Source organism: Gymnoscopelus microlampas (genome assembly GCF_963454915.1).
Source record: "Gymnoscopelus microlampas genome assembly, chromosome: 7".
Classification (NCBI taxonomy): domain Eukaryota; kingdom Metazoa; phylum Chordata; class Actinopteri; order Myctophiformes; family Myctophidae; genus Gymnoscopelus; species Gymnoscopelus microlampas.
The window spans coordinates 41618903-41638142 of NC_139944.1; the positions used below are offsets into that span (position 1 = coordinate 41618903).

The window sequence follows — 19240 nt, forward strand, 5'->3', positions numbered from 1 at the left end:
TAAATCCCGCCCACTACATTTGATTGGGTAAAGCGCGGCCTGCTTCCTGATCTGAAGGCACGCCCACTTGCAGGCCAGTGCGTACACGTTATGACGAACCCCCCCGACAGATTCAAGCGGAGAGCAGAATCTGTTCTTGAGAGATTAATGCAAGACACACACACACACACACACACACACACACACACACACACACACACACACACACACACACACACACACACACACACACACACACACACACACACACACACACACACACACTTACCAGGTGCACAGCTGTCCACCAGTGCCCCCAGTGCCTTTCCATCTCTCCAGTCCTTGCTGAAGTTGGTGATTGGGAGATCTGGGACTTTGTTTTGGATCCAGCCCAGAAGACGCTGCTTGGGTGTCTTATTCTCTGCCTGAACACAAACATTAACACATCTTCATTAACATCTTAAAATGAATTTTAACACCTTAATATTATTAACACAAACCTCATATCAACATATTTCTGTGTGCTCTACGTATGTGCGTGCACTACTCGCACATGTGGTTGTGTGTGTGTGTGTGTGTGTGTGTGTGTGTGTGTGTGTGTGTGTGACCATTTACCTCATCCCCCTCGTCCTCCCAGACTGGCATGGAAATAGAGTAGTGTAGAATCAGGGTCCAGATCAGACCTAGGATCAGCTTCAGGTTACCATCCACTATTGCCTTGGAATCTACAGAGAGGCAAGACAGACAGAGAGGTTAGACAAGACAGACAGACAGACAGACAGACAGACAGACAGACAGACAGACATTATGTACTGTAGGCTATCGTGTGTATAGCAATAAACAAACTCTGGCCTCAGGTGCCCCAGCAGTCTGGCTACTAGTGCAGAGGCTCTCAAACCTTTTTTGGCTCATGTCACCCCTGTAAATAGCTTTTTCATCCACGGCACCCCTGAATTACATTGTTACTTTATAGCACCTTACATATCATATTAGGCTACGTAAAATGTAAATCTTTCCCCCTAAGATACAGCATGTCACAAGGTGAACTTGAGATTAAGACAGATTGTAACTAACTTTATAAAACTTTGTTTAACAACTTGAACCCCAGCATCCCTATTCTGGGTGGAACATTCACCAAAAATAGCCGATCTACCGTTGGGACGCGTTGTGAGCATAGGCTATTTTAAGCATAGTTAGGGAATTTTAGCAATATGTGTGGACCATCTGTGAAAAAATTTACTACCAATAGCTTTCTTCACCATTGTATTCTTATAGGTGTCTAGAATCACCTCTCAATTAGTGCAAACCCAAATCCTCGTGGAAAATCCTGGAGAGCCAATCAAACTTAAGGAGCCCAGAGGGCTTGGGTGAAAGATATTTAAAAAAATAAAAGTCTAAAATGAACTTGTGAGGTGTCTAACTAGGGGTTTTCAGGGGTGCTGAATCCATTCCAACCATTATTTTTGAGTAAAAATGTCTCCCTGGACATCTAATATTGGTATGTTGGTTATTGTTAGTGTATAATCAGTGTATAATCAATGGTAGGGGATTGGGGTGTTGTTGAATTGATTCTATTCTGAAAAATAAAATAAGAAAATATTGCTAAACACTTGATAAGAGTGTACACCTACTGTGCACATGCTCAGTGGGATACACTGTCTGCATGTGGGGAAGGAGTGGGAGTGTTGCATCCTGGCAAATATGTCTGGACGATTTTAAGGTATGGTAGTTTATCTACTTTTTGGCATTTATTTTCCTCTGCTGGCAAAACTTTTGATTACTGTGAATTTAGATGTCAATTTTCTCTAGCCTATTGCTTACATTGAAGAACCATTAGTTAAACAATCATGACACTTGTCTTTTAGTAGACAACATGGAAGAGGATTCTGTAGCTTGTGGCTTAAGGTGCTTCATCTGTGGTGGTCCTGAGACTGAGATTCAAAAGTCACCCAAAAAGGCCATGCACATTTTTTGTCTTATTCTGAGAGTGTGGATGATGCAGCATTAATCAGAAGACTTCATGAGGACTGGAAAAACTGAGATGACCCCAAACTAAGATACCATTTGGAATGCAAAACCGAGCTATACAGTCGTGCAAGAAGTACAGTATATCCACTGGATATCGTAAGTTTTTTTTCATTGTGATGAAAGTTGCCACTTGCAGATTTCAATCCTATTCTATGTTGTGAGTGACATCATAATTTAATAACAACTTTAAACATAATCTATTCTTTAGAGCAAGATGAGCAAGTCCAACGGCCAGACAGGAAGAAAAGACGCAGGGCATTGTCTGGGTCAAGTAGTTCAAGTGCTAGCTGGCACACTTGATCTACCATAATACTTGCATCCTTTGCAATGAAGGTATCAATGTTGGCACATTGAAAAGAAACCCTGGTAAGTATTTTGTATGTAAGATTCAAATGAATTTTGATAATTGTTTTTCTTGCTCCTTATTGTAGGCTTCCACTCAAAGTCAAATAATTTAATCATGCACATACTGTATGTGGCAACCTTTTATCCAGACAGAGCTTGGCAGTTGTATCGTGCACCTGATAATGTCTACCAGGACCGACTGAAAAGGAGTTTGATGCAGAGAGCAAAGCGACGAGGTGATGACTGGGGACTTGAAGTCGCTGGTCGCCTGGTGGCAGAAGAGGCAGTATATCATATTCGATGCAGAAGAGACTTTGAGAACCCTGTTACAAAGTCTGAGGTAACATTATATGGATACACAATACAGCTGTACAATACAACTCACATTTCTTATCCTGAGGGAAGAAATATAATTTTTAATAGTGAAACTTTTGACTTCAAAATAATTTATTCTGCAAGATTGATATGGGTCCAGGAATGAGGGGGACTAATAAAGGATAAGAAATGTGAGTTGTATTGTACAGCTGTATTGTGTATCCATATAATGTTACCTCAGACTTTGTAACAGGGTTCTCAAAGTCTCTTCTGCATCGAATATGATATACTGCCTCTTCTGCCACCAGGCGACCAGCGACTTCCAGCGAAGTCCCCAGTCATCACCTCGTCGCTTTGCTCTCTGCATTAAACTCCTTTTCAGTCGGTCCTGGTAGACATTATCAGGTGCACGATACAACTGCCGAGCTCTGTCTGGATAAAAGGTAGCCACATACAGTATGTGCATGATTAAATTATTTGACTTTGAGTGGAAGCCTACAATAAGGAGCAAGAAAAACAATTATCAAAATTCATTTGAATCTTACATACAAAAGACTTACCAGGGTTTCTTTTCAATGTGCCAACATCGATACCTTCATTGCAAAGGATGCAAGTATTATGGTAGATCAAGTGTGCCAGCTAGCACTTGAACTACTTGACCCAGACAATGCCCTGCGTCTTTTCTTCCTGTCTGGCCGTTGGACTTGCTCATCTTGCTCTAAAGAATAGATTATTTTTAAAGTTTTTATTAAATTATGATGTCACTCACAACATAGAATAGGATTGAAATCTGCAAGTGGCAACTTTCATCACAATGAAAAAAAAACTACGATATCCAGTGGATATACTGTACTTCTTGCACGACTGTATAGCTCGGTTTTGCATTCCAAATGGTATCGTAGTTTGGGGTCATCTCAGTTTTTCCAGTCCTCATGAAGTCTTCTGATTAATGCTGCATCATCCACACTCTCAGAATAAGACAAAAAATGTGCATAGCCTTTTTGGGTGACTTAACTTTTGAATCTCAGTCTCAGGACCACCACAGATGAAGCACCTTAAGCCACAAGCTACAGAATCCTCTTCCATGTTGTCTACTAAAAGACAAGTGTCATGATTGTTTAACTAATGGTTCTTCAATGTAAGCAATAGGCTAGAGAAAATTGACATCTAAATTCACAGTAATCAAAAGTTTTGCCAGCAGAGGAAAATAAATGCCAAAAAGTAGATAAACTACCGTACCTTAAAATCGTCCAGACATATTTGCCAGGATGCAACACTCCCGCTCCTTCCCCACATTCAGACAGTGTATCCCACTGAGCATGTGCACAGTAGGTGTACACTCTTATCAAGTGTTTAGCAATATTTTCTTATTTTATTTTTCAGAATAGAATCAATTCAACAACACCCCAATCCCCTACCATTGATTATACACTGATTATACACTAACAATAACCAATATACCAATATTAGATGTCCAGGGAGACATTTTTACTCAAAAATAATGGTTGGAATGGATTAAGCACCCCTGAAAACCCCTAGTTAGACACCTCACAAGTTCATTTTAGACTTTTATTTTTTTTAAATATTTTTCACCAAAGCCCTCTGGGCTCCTTAACTTTGATTGGCTCTCCAGGATTTTCCACGAGGATTTGGGTTTGCACTAATTGAGAGGTGATTCTAGACACCTATAAGAACACATTGGTGAAGAAAGCTATTGGTAGTAAATTTTTTCACAGATGGTCCATACATATTGCTAAAATTCCCTAACTAGCACCACAGTAGCCGTCTGTCGGTGTCGGCTCTCAGGTGCATTCAGCAACTGTGTGATACTGTACTTCATTTTTTTAACTTAACAAAAGAGAAGTTTAATTTACAGAACTACGTTAGGCTCTATGCCTCTGTGTTGGGGGGGAATTGGGCATACTTTTAATTATTGTAACGGTATTTTAGATGTATTTGTAGTATGTTAGAGCTGTCTGAGATTTCTTTCATTATTGGAGCATGTATTTTAGATGTATTTGAAATGTTTTGCGGGGTACTTTTGCAGGGTGTTTTCAGCAGAGTAGAATACAATGCTGTGAGGTAACGAACCCTGTCTGTCAACTCACTGTACCAGCTGGTACCTAACACAGTACACGTGATTACATGCATGCGCGCACACACAAAAGTGCACACACACACACACACACACACACAAAGGTAACCTTGGCTAATCTTTAACTGTAGCTCACTGAGTGCAGACTGAAGCAGACAAAACATTCCACACATTCTTAATTTCTCTCGTTCTTTCATCTCTCTTCCTCCCTACAATAGAAAAAAATCCTTGACTTTGTCCTGCTGTCCTACTTCGAGTATGTGTGCTATGTTTTTGCCTCACATTGAGTGCTGTCCATGCCAGCAAGGCATTGTGGGACATGTAGTCTGTAGTCTGTTGGAGTTTTCCATCTCTATTTCCCTTTCATTCTTCCTCATGCTCGTCTTACTTTCATCTGATCATCATCATCAATCTCTCTCTCTCACACACATCCACACTCACAAGCATACCAAGACTTTGTTGCCACACCTTCACCTGAGCAGCTTTGTGTGTGTGCACAGTCACACATGAGCAGTGTCTGTACAAGTGTGTGTGTGTGTGTGTGTGTGTGTGTGTGTGTGTGTGTGTGTGTGTGTGTGTGTGTGTGTGTGTGTGTGTGTGTGTGTGCAGAATAAAGGTCATTGAGTGCCTATTGTTACAAGTGGTTCAATGACAGGATGTTTATACAAGTACATGCACACAATGTATTCATTCAGGTATAACAGTAAAAAAATGTCCCTGTATTCCTGAGCTTATGCATTGTGTGTGTGCGTGCGTGCGTGCGTGCGTGCGTGCGTGCGTGCGTGCGTGCGTGCGTGCGTGCGTGCGTGCGTGCGTGCGTGCATGCGTGCATGCGTGCATGCGTGTGTGTGCGTGTGTGTGTGTGTGCGTGTGTGTAAAATGTTAGTTAAGGTCAGAGGTAGCGTTAGCCAAAACACTAATCCAAGAAGGGGGTTTCAACTCATGATGACCTTGTTCTCTGTAGACATACTGCTCTGTTCACACCCTCTATGTGCGCGCGTGTGTGTGTGTGTGTGTGTGTGTGTCCTGATCAGCTTAGACTACTGACCTGATACACACACACACTCAACTCCCTTTGTGTGTGTTTGTGAGCATGTGGAGGCGGGGGGGGGTAACAAGGCTTGTTATTCACACAGATAAAGAAGTGGTCTAAGCCCAAGTGGACTGGTGGAGAGAACTGCACACTCAGATGATGACAGCATGATGGAGAGAAGAGAAGATAAAATATTGAGAGGAGTGAGAGCAGAGTAAAAACAGACTTCAGCTTTTCAATTACAGCACAAAGAAAGAAAGAAAGTCCTATCTTGTCCTTGGTCTGCCCTTTGGTCTCTTTTCAGCTGGAAGTTAGTGGAAAATGTCCCTATTGAGGTGCCCACGAACCATCCGCATTAGATGTCCGAACCACCACAACCGGCTCATTTATACTGTATGTGAAAGAGTAGCGGCTCTACGGATGACAGCCACCCTTCCTGGGGAAACTCATTTTGGCCATTTGTATCTGCGATCATGTTCTTTCGGTCATGACCCACATTTCATGACCATGCAAGAGAGTAGGTCGAAGATTGACCGGCAGATCGAGAGCTTTGCCTTCTGGCTCAGCTCTCTTTTCGTCAAAACAGTGAGCGCAGTACCGCTCCTGCTGCTCTGACTCACTGGCTGATCTCCCGCTCTGTTTTTTCTTGTTTTATTTTTTAAAAGCTTCCCTGTCAAAAGGGCAAATAGTTATCAAATCGTCTTAGACATGTGCCCAAACTATTCATTGTATATAAAGGAGAGATAGCAAGCTGAAATGGGTATAGACATATCACCAGATACTGTACATGTGAAGTTGCCAAAACTGAAAGAAAAACAAAGTAAAAAAAAAAGAAGGGCAAATAGAACCAGACTGGACTTGTGGCACACACAAGGCCATATACCTCCCATCCCATTATTAAATCACATCGTGATGCACCTCAAAAAACAGGAAATGAAGAGAATCTGGATAATCGGTGTAATCTATGCATGTAAAATCCTATTCCTTGCAGCTAATGTCGTTAGTTACACCAGCATTGTTAGTACAGCCATCTTTAATGACAGGAGAACTGTTTTAAAAGATCGACCATCGCCAATGATTGATGAGCAAGTTGGGCGCACATAGACGAACGTGCATATGGTCAGAGCGGTGATAGACACTAGACAGTCAGGACATGTTGTGGTCAGCACCACATTCAGAGCGGTGACGGACAGTCAGGACATCTTGTGGTCAGCAGGGAAAACCAGTGTGTTTCCGAGGTTCCCATCCACACACAGGTAGACGGGTAGCGAGAGTAACGCCTAATTTATACTTTGTCCAATGATGAATAGGTAATAAAATAAGAAATAAAAAGGCAGAGTACCTCAGTCTCTTGTGCTGGTAGCAGCAGATATGAATGTGGGTGATCCTACCAACCTGGTATTCTTAATGAACTGTTGGGTGTGTCCACATGAAAAGAGCATTTTAACACTTCACCCCCCCCCCCCCCCCCCACCACACACACACACACACACACACACACACACACACACACACACACACACACACACACACACACACACACACACACACACACACACACACACACACACACACACACACACACACACACACACACACACACACACACACTTATGCTTTTATCTGGCCTCTGAGTTACCAATTATATCCATCTAGTTGATTGATTGCCCTGCCATGGGCCCAATAGGAGAGGCCCTACAGATCCTAGCCCCTCCCCCTGGGCCCCTCTGGGCCCAAAAGGTGGAACGAGTCACTGTTGTTAGCCTTCTCACTCTCCCCCTCTCAAATTATGTTATTATTCTAGAATATCCTGTCGTACAAGTAGTTTGAAAGGCCACAGGTCAAGGTTCAGATTTCATATAAATATCGACCTCTGTACTTTCGACCTCAGTACTGTCTGTGTGTGTGTGTGTGTGTGTGTGTGTGTGTGTGTGTGTGTGTGTGTGTGTGTGTGTGTGTGTGTGTGTGTGTGTGTGTGTGTGTGTGTGTGTGTGTGTGTGTGTGCATGCGTTGGATTACGGCATTGGATTACGGCAAGTACCTGCTCATTTGTTGACCAGTTACCATGGAGACGGCAACAATAACGAGCAAAACATTGATACTACTGGCGAGGCGGGGAGGGTGAGAGAGAGAGAGAAATTTAAAGTAGTCAGAGTTCACACAAAGCACCGATACTACTATGAGAATCATGAAGAGAAACGCGTAGAGAGAGCGGAGGAGATACAAGACCGGAGTGAAAGATGCAGTGTCTGTGTGTGTGTGTGTGTGTGTGTGTGTGTGTGTGTGTGTGTGTGTGTGTGTGTGTGTGTGTGTGTGTGTGTGTGTGTGTGTGTGTGTGTGTGTGTGTGTGAGAGAGAGAGAGAGAGGTAAATCAGGTTAGAAGACAATGGTCTTCTTATCAGTGTGACACACCCTGTTCCACCAACACACTGCACAACAGCTACAGTATACGCACACTGTAGAATTAGGCCTACAGTACACACACACACACACACACATCCTTATTATCAAGTGAAGCCATAGGTGCATTATGTGTGTGGGGGGGTGCACACACACGCACATTTAAACCTCAGACTCATCTTGCCTGCAGGTATAGGTCACAGAGCTTTCTCTGTCAGGTTCAGGTTCAGGTTCACACACACACCCCCACACACACACACCCCCCCACACACACACACACACACACACACACACACACACACACACACACACACACACACACACACACACACACACACACACACACACACACACACACACACTCCAAGTGAAGCCATAAGTGCATTGTGTGTGTGGGGTGCACACACACGCACATTTAAACCTCAGACTCATCTTGCCTGCAGGTGTAGGTCGCAGAGCTTTCTCTGTCAGGTACACACAAACACGCACACACGCACGCACACACGCACACACACACGCACACACACACGCACACACACACACAAACACACAGGTTGCTGTTTGTATAAACAGTTGGAGCCAGAGGGCAGAACTGCTGACACACACACTGACACATACTTCTCATTTTACAAATTTATCTTTTTCTAAAACGCCTTCAAAAACATCTCATGAATGACGGGCGTCCGTGGAATCCCCCACAGTCTGACTCAATTGTCCGTGTTTGCAGGTGGTAAACCGGGCGGGGAGGGAGGAGGACACTCACACAGCACTAGAGACTTCTAAAGGTCGGTCAGGGCATCTGTTCAGTATCGAGCAGAACTGAGGAGGAAATGAAGAGCTGACGACTCCAGAGGAGAGACATGGTTGTCTATATCAGTGGTTCTCAAACTTTTTCATGTCAAGGACCCCCTAATTGACACTTATTTAGCCCGCGGACCCCCATTTGAAAAGATATGCCAGGGACCCCCCATAAGAGAAGATTTTTTACGGCTCTTGCAGTGATTCTCAACCATTTTAATTTCAAGGACTCCCAGTTTGACATGCATTAGGCTACGGAGTACGGACCCCCATTTAATGGCATTTATACCTCTGGGACCCCAATTTATATTGTAAAATCAATGTTAATTTAACTCTGAGAGTGCACAAATGGAACCAAATGTCCATTTGGTTCCATTTGTGTGTGTACATTTGTGTGTGTGTGTGTGTGTGTGTGTGTGTGTGTGTGTGTGTGTGTGTGTGTGTGTGTGTGTGTGTGTGTGTACAAATGGTTCCATTTGTACACTCTCAGAGTTACAGACCCATAAGGGTCCATTTGGTGCCTAATCTATCATTTAGCTGGGGACCCCCTGGAACTCCCTCAAGGACCCTTGAGGGAGTCCCCCCCGGACCCCACTTTGAGAACCACTGGTCTATATCCTCCCATATGATCAACTGTTGGGTTAGCTGTGATATGAACTCACAGTGGTGGGGGGGGGGGGGATAAGCATGACAACTAAATAAATAAATTATGATGCCTAGCGGTCCAGGCATCACAAAAAACGGTGTTTTGAAGAAAACGCGAAATGGCCAAAGATGTAGTCAGGCAAAAATGGCCAGGGCGGCCTAATAGGTGGAGTTGCGCCATGATCCAAGGAATCCGGGGCTAAATATTTCATCTTATGACCTGTGGTTCAAGAGTTATAGGCCAAAAATGTGAAGCATCCTGTTATAGAGTCAACCATGAGGCCGATTTGAAACATTTGCTTGTTCTTTGAACTTCTTCCTTGGCCTACTGGGAATGTGCGTGCAAGTTTCACGCCGATCAGTCCAACAGTGCTGGAGTTTAGCGGACAGGATATATAGTCTCCAATACATCTCATGAATGGTAAATCTATTAACATGAACTTGGGTGTGGGCCATTGAATGGGTATTCCTTGCCAATAGGTGAGACATTTGTGGGGGAAAAATAACCAAAAAGGTCATCCTTAACATTTCTACATGGGGCGGCAGTGAATCAGAAGTGGAGTGGTCATCTGGGAATCTTAATTTTCCCGGTTCAGTCCTCCGCTTTGTATGTGTGTGTGTTCAGCGAAGAGAGGAAGTAGCTGAAGGAGTCAACAGGATGCAGATCGGTGCCCTTACAATTCAATTCAATTCAATTCAAAGGGCTTTATTGGCATGAGAAAACATACGTTTACATTGCCAAAGCAAAAAGCACAATACAACAATACAGCAATACAATCAAAACAAAAAATGTACATTTGAAAGTCAGAATCTTCAATAGATCAATTTCTATGTACCAAGATCACTGGGTGCAGGTATAGTGCAGGAATATACACAATGATTAGTCTTTAGGGTGGTTGTGTTCCGTTCGATATCCTTCTCCTATCACAACAACTCACGAATCTTGCTGCTGTGTTTGCACATTGTTGTACTTCGCCCAGCAGACACACACACACACACCTTACACACACACACACACACACACACACACACACACACACACACACACACACACACACACACACACACACACACACACACACACACACACACACACACACACACACACACACACACACACACACACACACACACACACACACACACACACACAGTATTATTGTCACTGCATGGTGGGTGTGTGTGGGTGGGTGTGTCAAGAGCTAATAGAAGGATTCCTAAAGTGTGACATCACCGGCCCGTGCACACGCACACACACACACACCTACCTTTGACCCCAATATCATCATTCTGCTGAGCTCATTGTACTTCACACACCCTGGGTCACTCCTGTTAACCCATTGAAGTCCTGAGGCCGATTTTAAAAATGCCTTCTAAAAGTTTTCAGAAAAACATGAAAATGTTCCTGTTGCTAGCAACATCTAAAATGACACAGATGCTTTCCTGGTTTTAAAAGGTATAACAACGTATATAGGCTTTCCTGGTCTTAATGGGTTAATGACACGGTGTCATACAGCATCATTAATAACCGTAAGGTCTGTTTAATTAAGTGTCATTATGTTTGAGTCCAGGACCTGTTACTAATTCCATCAGAAATGGCTTGGATTATAATCTATTTGTTACACAAGTTATTTATTACATGAGTTTGAGTACTCAGCAGTGCCTTTGGCTTGACTGAGGGAACATACGAGGCCGTGTTGTCCTATGTGTGGGTGGTGGTGGTGGTGGTGGTGGGGGGCAGGGGTGTCCTGTCAGTGGGTGGTGTTGAACCACATGGACTAGGGTGCAGGGTAGGTGTGGTTGCGGTGGGGACTCCAAACTGGTAGGTGAGACAGTAGAGGTAGCAGTGGCAAGACTACACCATTTCTGGGGGAATTTCTGTATTCTATGAATACATGCATACAACACACTAAACATATTCCCCTCAAAACACACACACACACACACACATACAAGCACACAGACACACGCAGATACACATTCAAATTCACATCTGGCATGACGTTTTACCACAGAGACATGAAAGTGTAGTACACACACACACACTTGGCCTTATATGACCTCACCCTTCTGATTCCGAGGCAATGATGTCATCACACAGCCAACCATGAAGAGAGGACCACTGCAGTGGAGTGTGTGCGTGTGTGTGTGTGTGTGCGCACACGCGCATGTGTGGGAGGTGCAGAAGAGAAGACGAGAATTGAGGCTGTAGGGGGTAAACCACCATCATTATCAATCACACACACTTGTGTGTTAAATTACATATTTGTGAGGTGATGTGAGTCCTTGATGACAGGAAAGATGCAGTGTGTGCATGTGTGCGTGCGTGGTGTGGCTTGCAGATGGGGAGGTGAAGAGAGTGAACCGATGAAAGGACAGACGAGAAGACAGACAGACAGCCTAGATTAAGACAGTCAGTTTAGGGGACAGAGATAGACAAGGAAAAAGACAGAAACTACAAGACAGACACGGAGACTAATTGGTGCTGAATTCAACCAATTCATAGCCAATCACATGACTCCAGAGATAATGTGTACAGATTTTTATGAATGAATGAGATTTGAAAGAAAAAAAAATGTGGTGGAAAATCAAGTTAGGTGGAACCGGGCATGGTCTTTTTGGGGAGTTGCGTCATGATCCAAGGAATCGAGGGGATTTTTCTTTTTGATTGTACAACCTACGGTTCACGAGTTATATGCCAAAACGTAAAGCGGTCTGTTATGAGGTGGACTGTGATGAATATTCATGTCTGGTCCATTATAGATACTGTGATGTCACAGCTCCAGCACGAGACATGAGATTACGTAAGTATTACGTTAAAAGACATAATAGAATGAAATAAAAACATCCACCATTACATTTGTCCCTTCCAGGCTTCCACACTCTAAAAACATTTCCATGACAACAGGGGCAACTGAGACAGACGACATAAGAATGACCTTAAACCAACAACGCACTAGAGAGACTGTGTGTGTGTGTGTGTGTGTGTGTGTGTGTGTGTGTGTGTGTGTGTGTGTGTGTGTGTGTGTGTGTGTGTGTGTGTGTGTGTGTGTGTGTGTGTGTGTGTGGTAAGTATATCTGCATGCTGTTCTCTCAAGTTACATCAAACACACAGAACCTCTGTGACTACTACTAGACCTACGTACCACACACACACACACGATAATGTCTCACACACAGACAGTCTCTAGTCTTCCCTAACAGACAGAGTAGAAAGCAGAGAAAAGAAGAGAAGACAAAAGGAGAGAGAGACAGATTAACGCTGAAGTCTGAAATGTGATTCAAAATACTTTCCCTGTAGGGGGTAGGTATAGAACACTGTGTGTGTGTGTGTGTGTGTGTGTGTGTGTGTGTGTGTGTGTGTGTGTGTGTGTGTGTGTGTGTGTGTGTGTGTGTGTGTGTGTGTGTGTGTGTGCGTGCGTGCGTGCGTGCGTGCGTGCGTGCGTGCGTGCGTGCGTGCGTGCGTGCGTGCGTGCGTGCGTGCGTGCGTGCGTGCGTGCGTGCGTGCGTGCGTGCGTGCGTGCGTGCGTGCGTGCGTGCGTGCGTGCGTGCGTGCGTGCGTCTGCGAACCATATATTGTAGCTTATACTGTATACCTGTTGCCAGAACAAAACAAACAAAAAACATAGTGAAGTAAATGTATTCACAGGCTATGCTTTTTAAAAACAAATAAAACCGACATTATGGGAAGGATAGGTTTTTCTTTTTTCAATAGTCAATGTGCGTGTGCGACCCCACCACCATCTTCCCGCGACCCCACTTGTTGTCCCGATCCATAGTTTGAGAACCTCTGCTGTAGTCTATGTGAGTTACAGGCAGAGACAAATGCACACAGTCTCTTGTCCCTGGAGGAGGAATAGCGATTCAAAGCTGTAGATCTCACTTCTATAGCTGCCTTTGTTCAAGCCATCTCCCTCTCTTCTCTCTCGCTCTCTCACAATTCTCTGCTTGTGCGTATCTCAGTACCTGTGTGTTGAGTGAGAGAGTCTGTCTGTCTGTGTGTCTGTGTGTCTGTGTGTCTGTGTGTGTGTGTTCGTGAATGTGTAACTGTTTGAGTCAGTAGAAATGTTTTAACGCTTAATTGGCTAACACAAGGTGTCCACACAGGAGAGAGGAAATCAATTGGTCCTGACAGACTGCAGACTGCAGACAGACAGACAGACAGACAGACAGACAGACAGACAGACAGACAGACAGACAGACAGACAGACAGACAGACAGACAGAAGTGGTGTAGGGGGAGAAAGAGAGAGAGAAAGAGAGAGAGGAGACAAGTAGCTCCCAACTCAGCACAGGAAGAAGAACATTCCACTTGTCGTCCCGGCAACCCTTAGTAAACAATTTGTCTGGAAGTGAGTTGAGCCAATAACCTCATCAAAAAGGTCCTCATCAGAATCATCAAATCTTCCAACAAGTATTTAAGAAAGACCATTACTGATTGCAGTCTATCGTTTCATGTTGATTTATTAACTTAAACTGTCATTTACTTAACTAATTAGTAAACGATAAACAGATGAAAATGAAAGAGCTCTGCTCAGCATATATGAAGTGTGAAGTTACTTTTTAGACTAACTTTCATTCCACTGAGACCACTGAGCGGATAGTGTTGTGACTTGTGAGAGAAAGGGATACAGAAGTTTGGGAAAGAAAGAATTACAGGGAGCTACAGAGAGGAGCGACCTCAACTGCCAAATGCAGGGGAATGGACAAATCTGCTCAGAATAGGCCTGTCAGCAAATAGTCAGCTCTGTCACCAGCCATAAACAAGGAGACACAGACCCACAAAAATGTCAAAGTCTTCAACAGTTTACCAAGATTTTAACTCCTGCAGGAGATGTCAAGACACATGAGATGATTTACACAGGAAAGAAAACTCACATCTGTAAACAGTGTGTGGCAAAGGTTTCAGTACGCCAAGTCACCTGAAGAGACACCAGCCTATCCACACTTGAGGAAAACCTTTCCACTGTAAACGGTGTGGCAAGAGATTCAGTAGGTTTGATGGCCTTAAGACACACCAGCGTATCCACACTGGAGAAAAACCTTTCCAATGTAAACAGTGCAACAAGACTTTCAGCAGGTTAGATCGTCTTAAGGAACACCAGCGTATCCACACTGGAGAAAAACCTTTCTACTGTAAACGGTGGGGCAAGAGTTTCAGTGAGTTAGGTAGTCTGAAGACGCATCTGCTTATCCACACTGGAGAAAAACCTTTCTACTGTAAACGGTGTGACGAGAGTTTCAGTAGATTATATACTCTTAAGACACACCAGCGTATCCACACTGATATGCTGGTGCACTCAAGCAACTGTGATGATATATAATATAAATATAGAAAGGGTACAGTATATGAAAATACATTTCTTGGTGTGATACTAGACCACAAAATCAGCTGGAACCCCCATATTTCACATGTGCAAGAGGAGCTGGCAAGAAGCGTTTCTATACTGGGAAAAACAAGACTCGTTCTATCTAGATCAAAGGGCATTGTACACTCTGTATTGTTCACAGGTTTTGCCGTATCTAAATTATTTTATGCCGATATGGGGTATTGCCTACAAAAGTACCTACAACAACCATTATACACACTACAAAATAGAGCAATAAGGATTGTTAACAATATTATGAGGAACACACCCTGCACAAACTCTGCATCGATGTTAATGGAAATGGTCAATTCAAAAGAGCTCAAATCATGTTTAAAACAAGAAATAATTTACTACCTGGGAATATACAGAAAACGTTTTTTTTTCTAGAGAGGGGGGTTACAACTTAAAGAAACTTTGTGTCCGTACCACTATGACAAGTCAGTGTATCACAATCTGTGGGGAAATTTTATGGAATGGTCTGGATATGGAACTCAAACAAAGCACAAATATTGTACAGTTTAAAGATGTGTAAAAAAGACATCCTGTGTTGTTAAAGAGAGGAGGAAGGGGTGTGTTGATTGGGCTGCACTTGGAAGCAGGGATCGTGTCAATTATAATATGATGAGTAGTATAGTGATTTATTGGGAGTAGATTATATATATATATATATATATATATGATTCTTTTTAGGTATTTGTTCAAATTGAACAGGTGAAACTGTTTTGTCCTCATTGACATACATTATAAAACACATTTTGGATTTTCATCACATCAAATGACAAAAAAAAGAATTAATTTACTGTATATATCCTCTTTCATCTGATAAATATGACAAATCTCTGGCCTTTATTTTGGTCGAGTGGACATTTTCTTCTGCACCCCAAAGCAGATGACTACCGGTATATCCAAATCTAGTTTCGGCTTCCGATTCGCCACACCTCTACTATCTTTTGATTTGTGTGCTTATTTAGTAGCCCCCCCCCTTTAACTTGTAGTTTTTATCTATTTACTTTTACTGTACTTGTTTTTTTTTACCTTGTACTTTGTCTTTCTTTCTGTGGTATCTTGTTTTATTGCTACATGGATGAAAATTCTAAATATTTAAACTGCATTCTTAACTGTACTATACAATACTTAACAAGTGCAATGAAATGAAGAAAAAAAACAACGGTATGTACTGGTGTATATTTACATACTCAAAGGCTGTAGAATATTGTGAACGCGAGTTTGTACATGTCAGGAAATTAAAAGAGCAGGCGTTTATCTACCCACTGACTAATAGAATGACTGCTTACACAGAGACCCAGTAGCATGGCAACCATGTAACCTGTGTGTGCGTGCACGTGTGTGTTTGTGCCTGTGCGCGCGCGCACATAATTCCATATTTTTGCAGACTTTCTTCGCAACTTTGTCAATTTTAAGGGTACAATTTAGAATTTATGGAAACCATGAGGGAATATATTTACCTAAACTTGAGTATGCTCCCAAAAGGGAAAATTACAAAAATGTAATTTCCTTCCATTTTAAATTATTCGTATTACATCATCAGATTATGTTTCATAACAAGCCAGGACAAAAACACACAAACAGGGAGATGAGCAAAGCATTAGCAGAAATCCAGCAAGTGCACAGCCCAGTCTTCCACTCAACGAGAAAGCAGACATGTGCATGCACACACAAACACCATATACCATGTATGGACAAGCGAACACACCCACAAAGACAAACACACAGGGCGTACAGGTACAGCCAAAACCCCAGGTGTGTTCATTCAGTAAAACTCACACCCACCCAGCAGGTTTCACAATGTGATAACAATACAATCACAGTCAACAGTTACAACATCCTCAGCCGTCGCAATCGCGTTGCTAGCTTGTAGATCTTGATTTTTTGAACATACAAATCTTATATGGGGGTCCCTGGCACAAACTATTTTCAGATGGGCGTCCGTGGCCAAATACATATACATTTTCTGGGTCTTTGACATGAAAAGAATTTGAGAACCACTGCTCTACGCTATGGGGGCATGATCCAGAGGAGGGGCCCCTTCCATCCACCCACCCACCGTCCGTTTCCCCCTCTGAAATTTGTGGAAGCATAAATGGGGCTTAAGGAGTACAAGGGTCAGTCAGCAGTGCACCATGGAGACCAGACTGACAACAGACCACACCTTAAGAGGATGGGGTGCCTGGGGGCTCAGCCTGGGCACAGACCTATCGTTGCCGTCGGGCAGAAACCTTGCAGGTCCAAAACAGTAACTTTTCATGAAAAGGAAAAAAAGATGTGCGACATAGGTGTGAGACCTGTGTAGCGGCCCGAACCCCTAGTTTACAAAAGTTATAGACAACTCACTTTGAACATGACATCGCCCCATTTTGGGAATGTCGCATCGCGACATGTTGTGAGCTTGTAGATCGGTTATTTTTGACCACCACATGAGAGTGAGGACCCAGGTTGTACAGTCAGGAAGTCCCATTCTAATCTTTTCCATTGTAACACTTGCATGCGTGTAATGATAGGGCAGATGACACGTTTCATTGGTTGTCAATGGGATGTGAATGTGATAGTTTGGTCTGCATAAGTGGGCGTTGTCCCCATTGATGTATGGGCCGGGGTTTCCCTCATGTACCCCAGTTTTCCAGACTGGTGGAGCCATTGTCACCTCACAACCTGAGGAATGCAACCTAATTACAGATACTGGAATACAGATACGGAATTTCCCGTCTAGATGACTGGAAGACAAAAAGAAAATGTATTGTGGTTTGGTTAGGATGACCATATTTTTAAAAACCCAAAGAAAGACCCATAATCACTTACATTTGATTTAAAAAATAGTGAAAATAGCCGATCTCCAAGTTCTGCTGATTTTTGATTGTTTCCATTGTGGTCCTGACAATTTGGTAATAAATGTTGAAAATGGGACGGTTTTGTGTTTTAGAAGAGATATTCGTCAGGACTCGGGACGCTCAGCTTGAAAACGAGACAATCCCTGGCCAAATCGGGACGTCTGATCACCGTAGGTTTGATGTGCTGTGATTTGTGTGCTGTTTGGTTCATGGTAGTTTGGTGTGTTGTTGTCATTTGGTGTGTTGTGGTTCGGTGTGTTGTTGTGGTTTTCTATGTTGTTTGGTTGGTTGTTGAAGTATGGTATGTTGCTGTGTGGTGGAGGTAGCGCAGAACGTTGGCAGGGTTCAACAGACCTCCTCCTTTGTGTAACAGACAAAGAGCAGGGGCCCGGGCAAAGGAGCCTGCATGACATTTAACAATTAATCAACCCAACAACTTCTTAATATATATCACACACACACACACACACACACACACACACACACACACACACACACACACACACACACACACACACACACACACACACACACACACACACACACACACACACACACACACACACACACACACACACACACACACACACACACACACACACACACACACACACACAAAGAGAGACACAAACACAGACAAAAAGAGATAAGTGTTATCGAACAGACAGGCTGCTATAAGCACACACATACGCCGTCCCCTGCTATGCTCTTTCTTCAGTTTCTTGCTTCTCTCCCTCCCTCCCCCTCTCTCTCGTTCTCCATCATGCAGTTGTGATATGTGACAAATCAACACTATCTGGACAGAAACACAACCTCTCCTCTGTTCTCTCTCTCACCCTGTTCTCTCGCCTCTGAATGACAGACTGGCTGACTAGCTGGCAGACTGCCTGCTGGACTGACTGACTGACAAATTGGTTGTTGACCAACTATGTATCTATGTCAACTAGTGTAATGAATGTTAAACTCATTCAACAATACTGAATGTGAACCTAATCTGAACCTGGTCCTGTGAGTACTTCTCTGTGTGTGTGTGTGTGTGTGTGTGTGTGTGTGTGTGTGTGTGTGTGTGTGTGTGTGTGTGTGTTCACCTATGTCATTTCCTGTTTGCTGTGGAAAACCAAATGTACAGAGTCCTGACATCACTGAGTGTGTTCCACTCCCAGCCACACCCACTCCCAGTCCCAGCCCCGCCCACATCAAACTGGCCACAAAATCTATTCATAGGGGTGCGCGCGCACACACACACACACACACACACATATATACACGCACACACGCACACACAGGAATACACCACATACACACCCTGCTTATTTGATGGACACAGACCCAATCCACGTTACAGAACTAGGAAACGCACATTCTCTGTTTTAATGACAAAGAATGAG

At 43.3% G+C, this 19240-nt stretch overlaps 1 protein-coding gene across 2 annotated transcripts in view; it reads right to left on the reverse strand.

The window, feature by feature from the left end:
- Window positions 1–19240, reverse strand: part of flnba (filamin B a) — a 76019-nt gene that overhangs the window by 52041 nt on the left and 4738 nt on the right. For both annotated transcript variants that reach the window (XM_084063050.1, XM_084063049.1), the window contains exons 2-3: window positions 595–704; window positions 269–404 (exon numbers count right to left, since the gene is read on the reverse strand). In XM_084063050.1, coding sequence (XP_083919176.1) covers window positions 269–404; window positions 595–704 — 246 coding nt within the window. The remainder of the gene's footprint in view (window positions 1–268; window positions 405–594; window positions 705–19240) is intronic.